We start from the raw sequence: 10,175 nt of genomic DNA on the forward strand, positions 1-10,175 counted from the left end.
CAGTCCTAAGTAAATTTGGGAGGTCACAGAGAGAAACAGGATTTCTCAAGTTGTAAGACTCTAAGCCTATCTGGATAGTACTTTTCTGTGGGTTTCTCAATAGGAGTCCAGACCTCACCAAACACCTTCAAAGACTAGGCAGCCCAGAAGCACAGGGGGGTAGTTATTCCAGTAGGCTGCATACAAGAACCACATAAAGGATGTTAAAAGGAAACCAAGGACCAGATGTTGAGTCCTTGTGTCCACAGTTGGAATATAGTTGGATCTTAGGTCGTTCTCCACTTCTGGGCTGATGGTCGCTCAAATAACATCTCATAATCCAGCTGCCCTCTGTTTAAAGAACTTTCTGTTCAGGGCACTCTCTTGACCCCATCCTGAGTCAAAGGAAGTGGTGTCTTGATCCACAAGGTGTGTATATTTGGTACGACCAGAACGTCCAAAGTTCTTGACCTGCATGACTTTGGGAAGGATCGTTTTGTCAAAATGATCCTCAAGGGTCGGTGCGCTGAAATCTCTCTTGTATAGTTCTTCATCCTCATCCATGAAGAAGGCACCTCGGTGGTAATACTTCTGTAAAAACTTGTATTTGCCTTTCACAGCTTTGTTGGTGATGACTTTCCCATTTGCCCGAAGCTCAGCTTGTCTCTCTTCCTCAGTCAGGTTTCGCATGCGTCGAATTTCTGCTTTTTCCTTTTCAAGTGCTGCTCGGTCTTCTCGGTCCCTCTTGATTCTTTTGAGCTCTCGAACTTTCCACGCCTCATAGTCATCCTCCTGGTTTTCATCATCAGTGTTTAGAGCATCCAGTGCGGCCAGGGACCGTGTGTTCTCCTGGAGCTCTTTCTTGGTCTCTGCTTCGACAATCTTGAGTGTGTACTTGCGCCTCTCCTCAGCCACGCGTTTAGCTTCCTGCTCCAACTCCCTCTGTTTTAGGGCTTGGGCCTCATGTTCTTGACCTGTCACTCGGTCCTCCTTTCGAATGAAGACTGGCTTCAGGCGAGGCTCCATCTCGTCTTCACTGTCTGTGTACTCTTCGTATTCAGAGTCTGATTCCGACTCTTCCCCAGCACGTCCTTCCTCTTCCACCTCCATGACATCCATCTCTTCCTTTCTTCTTTCCTGTGCTCGCTGGCACATCAGGCCACGGCGCCGTTCTATTTCCTCATCATGCATTTCTTCCTCCTCTCCTTCACTGCTGTCTTCTCCTTCCATGTGACAATCATCTCCCTGGACTTTGGAGTCACTTTCTCCTACCACTTCAGGTTCCACTGTTTCCCGATGTCGAGCCAATCTGGCTTCCACATCTTCCCTGATCCGGTTTCGTAAGCGCCGCACACGAGGGTCACTAAATGAGTCCTCGTCCTGCTCCTCAGGCTCTGTGGCTCGTTCTCTGGCTCGCTTTAGGACCTGAAATTCTTCCTCATCTGAGGACTCCAGAGGGGCGTAGTGTGGCCTCTTTCCGGATACATAGCGTTTCACCTTCACTCTCTCCATGGAAAGCTCACCTTTCTCATTGCGAGCCAGGACGGCCCCAGCCGTGCACTGGAGAGGAGGCCGCTTCACGAGCGCGCTTGGCACCGACATGTCGACCCCAGCGGCAGTGCTTCCCAAACTCGATGAATCCCAAACGAGGCGCAAGGACCACGAGCCAGAACACCTTCTTCCCTCCTGGGCGACTCTGACTGGACTGCACAGATGGCAGAGACGACCTCCGCCCGAGCTGGTCAGGCCGGCAGTGTGCGAGCCCAGGACCGAGGGACGGCTACTTATGCGCCTGGGCCTTGGCTGTCCTCGCGTTCTCTGTCTCGCGATGCTTCCAAGGTTGCTCGATTGCCAATTTCAGCGTCATGGTGCAGAGTGGGGGGGTGGGAGGGAGGGGGAGGAAGTGTTTCTTACCTGAGGCCTGGCAAGACTCAAATGAAATTCTCACCCATTTGTCTGGGTTTTGCAGCTGGGCAGGAAAGATAGAGTGAATAGGAAACTTGAAGGAATAGGATGGTCATTGGCATTGGCCCACGTTGGTGTGATGGCTACGCCCCACTGCAGAAGGAGGAGATCCCGCCCTATGTTGATGGGACCGGAAGCTCCACCCCTGCACTGCTGGTGTGGGGAAATTAGAGGGGAGTACTTGGGGATAGGAGGGGGAAGGAGACAGAGAGGAAAGGGAAGAAGCCAGAGTCCAGACTGGCAACGAGGGGAGGAGCAGAGCCCGGCTGGTCAGTGGAAGAAAAGAGCAGGCGGAGGAGAGGAGGAGAAGCTGAGTAGGGCGGTGAGGAGAACCAGGGCGGCCGGAAGAGGAGTGGAGCTGTACCAGACCGGCCAGAGGAATGGGCAGAACCGACCGAAGCCTTAGCCCTGAGGGAGGGTCCGAACCCTGAGGCCTGAGAGAGGGTCGGAAACCTTGGGCCTGAGGGAGGGTCCGAAACCTGAGGTCTGAGGGAGGGTCAGCAACCTGGGGCCTGAGGGAGGGTCCGAAACCTGAGGTCTGAGGGAGGGTCAGCAACCTGGGGCCTGAGGGAGGGTCCGAAACCTGGGCCCTGAGGGAGGGTCGGAAACCTGGGGCCAGCATAGAAGCCTAAGACCAGGGGTGAGGGGCGGGCTTGAGGCTTAAAACTTGAGGAGAGGATCCTAGAGGATGGTTGCTTGGTCCTCTGGAGGTTTGGAGGCCGGGAGGCTGAGGTGGTTAGAAATTAAGGTGGAAGTTCAGAGGTTAAGTCAGGACTCAGGTCTGGGTACTGGGTAACTAACCCAGAACAAGGTAGTCACAGGCAAGCGCTAGGAGGTGGAGGGTGGCTCTGGTTCCTGGTCTCAGATTGTAAATAAAATCCCTTTGTAAATCCCCTTCCCACCTTAAATTGTGCCTCAGTGTATTCTTGCTCTCCTGGAACACAACAGGATGCCTTCACCTGATGAAGGAACTGCAATTCAGGCCCGAGGCCAAAACTTGGAGGCCTTTGCCCTACTCAAACCCTCAGTGGACTTTTAGCCTTCACATTCCTTCTGGTACATGTGCTAACTGCATCAGTCAGTTACTCATTTTCTTTACTTTTGTGCTGGTACTGAGCTTAAAACACAAGGTATGGCAATTTCTGGAAAGGCACTCCACCCTTGGAGCCAAACCCCAGACCTCAAAATCCTTCTGTTTTCTGGAAACTGCTCTTCCTGGTGTGGTAGAGGAGAGATACAATGAGCATATGTCTAAATGAGTATAGTTCCAAAGTTAAAGACATTGGTGTGCAGACTTAATGTGGTTGTAAAGAGAATGAAGTATGGCCTGATCCCTAACTCTGGGCCTGAATACAGGGATTTTTTTTTCTTTAAGGGGGTATGGAAGATGCTGGAAAGATATTGAACAAGATTTCCTCAACCTATCAAATTCACTTGAGTCGACCCTTGTCCTTTGAATGAGTGGTGAGAGGGAGGATAGAAACTAGTCTATGAACCAGCACATCACTTTTGAACAGATGACTCTGGATCCTGAGCTTCCACCTCCAAGCTGCTCCGTAGGGTCTCATGAGCTCATCCTCTTTCCTTTCCTGACCAAAAATGCCTTTTACTCTGTAGAACCTGAAAGTGAGCTAGCTAAAAACTTTCCAAAGAAAAACCAGTCCAGCAGCTGTTCCAAAGACATACCTAGCTGGAATGCCATGCACTTTCTCATGGCTCAGAAGAAACAAGGACGTTGAAGGGTTCAGATTAAAGTGACAGGTGAAAATGACAACTTCTGCTTCCTTCTAACAATAGAAAATTCCCATTTATGGGGATACTGTGTGAAAGAGGCAGCATAGGCCAGGAGCCAGACCCATCAGATTGGGTTCTGGGATGTTCTGTGTGGAGAGTCACAGATGAGGTTACCACCTACCTAGGCTGTATATTTCTCAGCTTCTAAAACCTTTGAAACTTAAGGAATGACCTTTTTGCCCTTCATAGGTAAGCTTGTCTCTTGAAGCTCACTTTGGATCATGTTTGAGGTTCAGTGTTAAGAGAAACGAGGCATGTCTTCAGTTCTTCTTTTCCTTGTGAAACCAGATGAATTATCACTCAGAAGCAGGTATATTCTGCTTCATGCAAGCTCTTGTGTGAAGAAATTGAGGTAGACACTATAGGCTGGTGTTCTTGCCCATGCATATAAACCACCTCCCTACTTGATGTTGGTCTGGTGTGTGCTTCATGCTATAATGAACTTGAATGCAGAACTTCCTTTCTTGGGAAGTGCTCCATGCAGACTCCCCCTAACTGGATCATGTCCCATGTCTCCTGAAGATCTCGGCTCTTCTCTCTGGATCACCAGGGAGAGTCAAGCTGGCTTTTCTTGGATAGGGTCTTGTCCAGTGGTTCTTTTCTCAGCATGCTTGTATTGAGAATGGCACAGACACAAGTTGAGATGTTCCTGAGTGGAGGCCTAGCTGTGCCCTTCCAGCACTGAGGAATTCAGTTCCCGCTGGATCCTGCTGTCTGCTCTTGTGGAGCAAGCCAGCCCTCCCGCCTTTGGTGCCTTCCCATGGGTCCGGGGTGGGCCCACTGTGGCGCCCTTTCTGACTTTTCAAAGTCCATGTATCAGGACTCTTCTTCCTGCCCTTTCCTTTGGTCTCAGAGGATTGGCCCCCGCAGAAAGCTCCCCAGGATTGTCCGGCACAGTCTTGCATTGATTTCTTTTTAAAAGGAAGTTTACTAAAATTGGTCTGTAATTAGGTGTGAGCAGTGTTTGCATGTAAGCATGAGCTTGCATGGCAGCAATGGAAATTACCACAGTTTTCAAGGGTCAACATATGGGTAGATCTGCCTGGACTTTATCAAAGGTCACTGGACATGAGTTACTGGACACTCCTAAAATACAGTGATAGAAGAGTAGTAAGAACAGTGAAGGAGGTTGCTAAGTTGTCCAAAAGTGGAGATCAGGCTCATTGGAAATATCCAGCAGCATCTGGTGAAGAAAATTTAAATACCAGTGGAAGAGTATCAGGCAATACAGCCATCTAAGTTCTTTGGACTAAAAGGACAGTATAAACTTGTTTAGCCAAGGGAATCACTTCTCTGAGAGATGGCTACCTCTGAAGCCGACTGAAGACAAAACTCCAATGCAAAAGTAGAGCTCAGAAGCTGAGGAACAGGGCGGGGGCTGAAAGTCTGGGGAAAACTCTTCAGCTGCAGCCACATAAGTCTCTGTGTCTCTCCAGCAGGGATATTAGCTTTAGGGATCTCCTACAAGTGAAGGAACTGCACTAGGAGAGTCATTTTAGATCAATCAGATGTGTTCTCATAAAAAGTCTTGGAGGCCTCAAACTGAGGAGTTTTCTGTACTTTCCCAGCATTGTAAGTCTAGAAAAGTTGGGTTTGGCTACATAACGGCTCAGGCTCCTGTTGCTCCCTCCATACAGATTTGTGTACCCCACTGCTGGCCAGACAGCTGTCCCTACTCCTAGGAGCCTCATATTTTAGCTTCTACTCAGATTTGCTATCCAGCTATAGATTTCTCTAACTAGTTTGTCTGATAAAGGGAACACTATCTCAACTTGAAAGAATAGAATGGTGGCTGTTGGAACTAGAAAGAAACAACTAGCTATATCATTTAAACATGGCTTGTGAGATTCCTTTTGAGGAATAAATCCTTTGAAGCTAGCTGTATCCGGGCATGCTTTGGGTGGTTTTCCTATGAACTCCCTCAACCTGAATCTGCTCTGGACTTGAATATATTCTAGGTGGCTCAAGCCTGAAAAAGCCAACTGTCTTTGCCCATTTTGTGCTACTCTAACAGTTGATATGCTCAAAGAACAAAAGTCTTGTTTCTAAGGGTGAAAGGCAAGTACCAGACCACAATGGGCTGAGCCCTCCTTGCCATTCTTTGGCCAAAGGTGAGAGGTGTAAATGCATCCACTCATAAGGAATGTGCTCATGTGATGTGTGCATTCTCCCATTTGAAAAGCTATTATTACCACCTTTCCTCGAGAGTGTCCCACCTCCTAACACTGTTGTATCAGTGGTTACATTTTCAGCACAGAAACTCTGTAAGTACAAACAGTACCAGCTCTTGAGTTCCCTTCTGGAGACTCAGGCTGAACTCACCAACGGTGCCCACTGTTCGGACTCAAGAGGCACTCCAGCATGTTTTAAATGTCATAAGACTGCCAGCCTCAAGATTATGAATGATGGGGTCCATAAACTGATGTGAGGTTGTTATCAATGTCAGTGATAGAACCTGGGCGGGTTGGGTTTGAGTTTGAGTCCTACCTTGTGAGTGCAAAGGATTGCATTGCATACCTTAGGGAAACTTGGGAATTTGTAAAGTACTGATGTCAAATCTAAGTAAAAGGAAAGTTTTCATTAGACTAAAGAGAAGGTATGATGTGTCTGATCATGAAAGGTGCCCAAATGCTTGGCTGCTATTGAATGCTGTCGAATACAAACACAAGACTAAATGAGGTCACCCGTGTTCTTGGAAGGACTTGAGGTGACTGGACTAGGATGCCCCATAGAACGTTCCTAGGACAGCTCAACATTGGTGAGCTCTTCACCTCTGCTTGCCCTAGCAGTAGCAGATTTACTTTTGTCTGATGAGTAAATTATGGCAAGTTCTGTCCCCAAACCAAAATGGACTGCTTCACATCCCCAGAGCATCTGGGAAATTGAAACAGAATCCTAATGGGAAGAACTTAGAAGTCCTCTGTGTTGGCATGGAAGAGCTACCAGTTGGCACTTAGGAGTGAGCTGCTGGAAAAGTGGTTGTCCTCCATGTAAAAAGTATTTGACACCAGGGGTGTGTTCTCCATTGAACACTGGCTGGGGGTTTTAGTTCAGCCTGATGGCTTGTGTGATGAACTCAACTATCCTATGGTTTAGTCTCAGACCTGCGAGTCTTCTCATTTTAGATGTGAATTGCAAGTTGTAGGTGGTCACTGAAGTAGAGTGGGGGTTCGCTACAATGAAACAGGGTCTCCTCCCAAGGGAGGGGATTCCTGGTTCCCCCAAGAGTCCACCACACAGTCTCCAGCTACAAGGTGACAAAAAGGCAGTTTTATTGGGGAAGTAAAAAGTGAACAAAAAGTGAACCGACCGGCCTTGGTCGCAGCCCAGACTCGGGAGCTGAAACTGCTGACCACGTGTGCAGGATCAGGGCCCAGACTAGGGAGCTGGGACCGACTGCACGTGTGCAGCCCAGACTCGGGAGCTGGGACCGCATGTCTGCAGCCCAGACTCGGGAGCTGGGACCGCATGTCCGTGTGGCCTTCCAGCCTGGTTATAAGGCAAACATCACAGACAAACTTGTCACACGCAGGTGACCAATGAAGATACAACACTTACAGGGCATGCTAGGCCGCACGCAGGTGGCCAATAGAGTTACACTCTGTCTCATAATATTCATTTGAACTAACCTATCATTCTAGTTAGAATTGATGCATGGACTTGGCAGGGCTCACATGATGCAGGCGGATATGCCTGCTCACAGCCTGTTCCCTTGAAGCTCCCAGGCCTCAGGTGGTTAATCTACATAACTTATCATAATAAAGAGGAGGACACAGGTTCCCTTGAAGCTCCCAGGCCTCAGGTAGTCAATCTACATAGTAAAGGGGAGCTTCCCTGAATAGGGTGGGGGAGGGCTTAGTGGAGATGGAGTTGGCTTCAGCTCTTATCTGAGCTGGAGTCAACCTGAAGTCCCTCCACAGCTATTGATGGCACTGGGCAGATCTGGCCTCCCTATTACAGTCACCTACACTAAAAATGGACAATTATCGGGGACCATATCACCTCCCAGTTCATTTAATTTCCTATCACGCCTCACAGTCACTTGCTCTGTTGTAGTAAAGGAACTATAGGATTCAGATGAACAGCAAGATGGAGGGAGATGCAGGGCAAGTCTAGGCTTGTGGAAAGGGGCCCTTTTGGGGCTACCTGTGTCTCCAGGAAGTTCCCTATTTTCAGTGACCTGGAAACAAGCTATTCTACGTTACTGAGCTTGCATTATAGTGGATGACCAATTATTAGCCATCCTTCTCACCTCATGTTTTTCTTGGGTGGGGGGTGGATGTTGGAAGCCCCAATCTTAATGTCTTGGAGTCACCAGCGACCACTCCCCATCCAGAGCCTATGTAGATGCCCCAGTCATCTCATTAGCATTGAATAAAATACTACAGAGTATCCAGGCATTGAAAGTCACATGACTGGTAATGAAGACACCTGAGAATCACATTTTGGGTGCTTTCTCAAAGATGAATTGCTTTGGGGGATCTTTCTCATGTATAAATACAGGCAAAATAACTTGCCTCTCTGCCTTAGATTACTTAGTAAGAAAGGCTTAAGCTAGCTCTTGTTGCCTTTCAGCAACAAACCCAGCTTCCTAAGCTCTGGGAGACAGGCATAAGCCTCCAAGAAGAGCTTGACCACTAGAAGCAATGGCTAGAATCTGGGAGCTAGTAGTACTGATAAGCTTGTCTACAAGCAGCCTCTGGCGACTTGGATTTGAAAAACCACGCTAGTTCTAGACCTCCCCTCCATACCTAATCTATAAATGTGTGCCCATTGTGTAGAAGAATGATCCTGTGTCTTGAAGAGAATTGGGTATAAGTTTACCCCTCAACCTCTTAGATAATCTTGAACTAGATGAGAGGCAAACATTGACCATAGGGAAAGCTAGGAGAACGCCCAGTAGCCCCACTTGGCCTTGTTTTGTCTGTGAGCATTGCACACAGCTGCGCTGGCATTGGCAGAGCCCTCTTGTAAAGGGCTACTAAAGTGCTTTCTCACTTTGGCCCTCAAGGGTCATCAGTACTGTATCTAGTATCTGTTGGTGATCTTCACACTTCTGCCTTGGTTGCAGGTGGAAAGTAGAGATGGTTTCTGATTTTTCCTGCTAGCAGCATTCACCTTGTGTTGGTTCCCTAATCTCTTGAGTGGTTCCCCTCCAGTTTACAAGAATCTGGGTAGACCAGAGGGCATGTGTCTTCAGTGACTAGGACTTTGTCCCCAGGAATAATCACTCCTTTCCTGCTCAGTTCACAATGCTTTTAAGTCTGCCGGAAGTTGGACATCCCTTGAGCTGGTCACCTGCAGACCTAAGTCATCTCAGGAGCTGACATTGAAAGACCCCCGAGTTTTGGGTGGTCTTTCCCTAGGGAGACCCCTTTCCAAGGATCAGCGAGACACGCGATGGATGCAACAGCAAGAGGTTTATTGAGGGTTGCGGGTACCCGGGCGTCCAAGTCCTCGCAGGGAGATGGCGCGCCGAGGCTCGATTTGTGGGGGGTTTTAAGGGGTTTGCAGAAGCGGTTTACAGAAGCAAGAAGCATAGTTACAGGGTTCTAATTGGTCCTTTCCTTAAAGGGAATTTGCGGTTTTTCCAGTAATCATGGGTGGTTGTCTGCCTAGCCCTGAGAGTGGTTATCTGCCCTGCCTAGCCTTGAGGGCGGTTACCTGCCCTGCCTAGCCTTGAGGGCGGTTACCTGCCCTGCCTAGCCTTGGGGGTGGTTATCTGCCCTGCCTGAGGCCCTGAGTTTTGTCAAAATGTCAGCTTATTGCAAGATGGCTCTACATTTGCAAGATGGCTCTACATGTGCTTGCTGGGGGGCTTTCATTTCCCCCTTTTTCTTTGAACTGAATAAAATCTTTTATTCAACCAGGAGAGCTGTTGTTCGGGCGGCCTCAGGCTCATACTGCCTTAATTGGTGGTACTGTTGAGTAAGCACTAGGGCATGTGTAACAGACGTCCTATCCTTAACAAAAAGCAGCTAACTTATTAATACAGGGTCCTATGATCAGGACAAGAATAATCACACACAAGGGTCTGGTCACAACTCAAAGTTTTTTTACGGTGGGGCCTTGCTCTCATGACTCTAGTAGGAATAATAATAGTGGCCAGGGGATTTACAGTAGCTCATCCCCAAGCCACCAGACTACCCATAGGTAGGGTTTATGAGTGTCTAGGCTCTCTCCCTAGCTACGGAAGCACCAACCATATATATCAGGCCTAGCAAGGTAAAGTTAGCCAAGTCCATCTTTGGTACACAGCCTCTGTTGTGCCGCCAGGATAGAATGTTCTCTCTCACTGCGAATGAGTCCACAGGCTCCAGTCATCCAGGTTTGCTTGTGGGTGGCGCTTTACTCAGTTGGTAGCGGGTGTGGCTCAGGAGGAGGTCCAGTCTCATAAAGGGCCCTTACCTTGGGCCAGATCTCTTGGTGGACCTGCT

General features: G+C 48.6%; 1 protein-coding gene across 1 annotated transcript; it reads right to left on the reverse strand.

Annotated features, from left to right (window-relative positions):
• Window positions 1–312: 312 nt before the first annotated feature.
• LOC125345212 (microfibrillar-associated protein 1-like) lies at window positions 313–1,581 on the reverse strand. The gene has a single exon (XM_048337430.1). It carries the CDS (start codon window positions 1,579–1,581, stop codon window positions 313–315), a length of 1,269 nt encoding a protein of 422 aa, XP_048193387.1.
• Between the last annotated feature and the right edge of the window lie 8,594 nt (window positions 1,582–10,175).

This window comes from Perognathus longimembris, unplaced genomic scaffold, assembly GCF_023159225.1.
Source record: "Perognathus longimembris pacificus isolate PPM17 unplaced genomic scaffold, ASM2315922v1 HiC_scaffold_5395, whole genome shotgun sequence".
NCBI classification, from domain to species: domain Eukaryota; kingdom Metazoa; phylum Chordata; class Mammalia; order Rodentia; family Heteromyidae; genus Perognathus; species Perognathus longimembris.

Coding starts and splice junctions, on each gene's coding strand:
- LOC125345212 (XM_048337430.1), bottom strand. CDS start 1,581: ATGTCGGTGCCAAGCGCGCTCGTGAAGCGGCCTCCTCTCCAGTGCACG.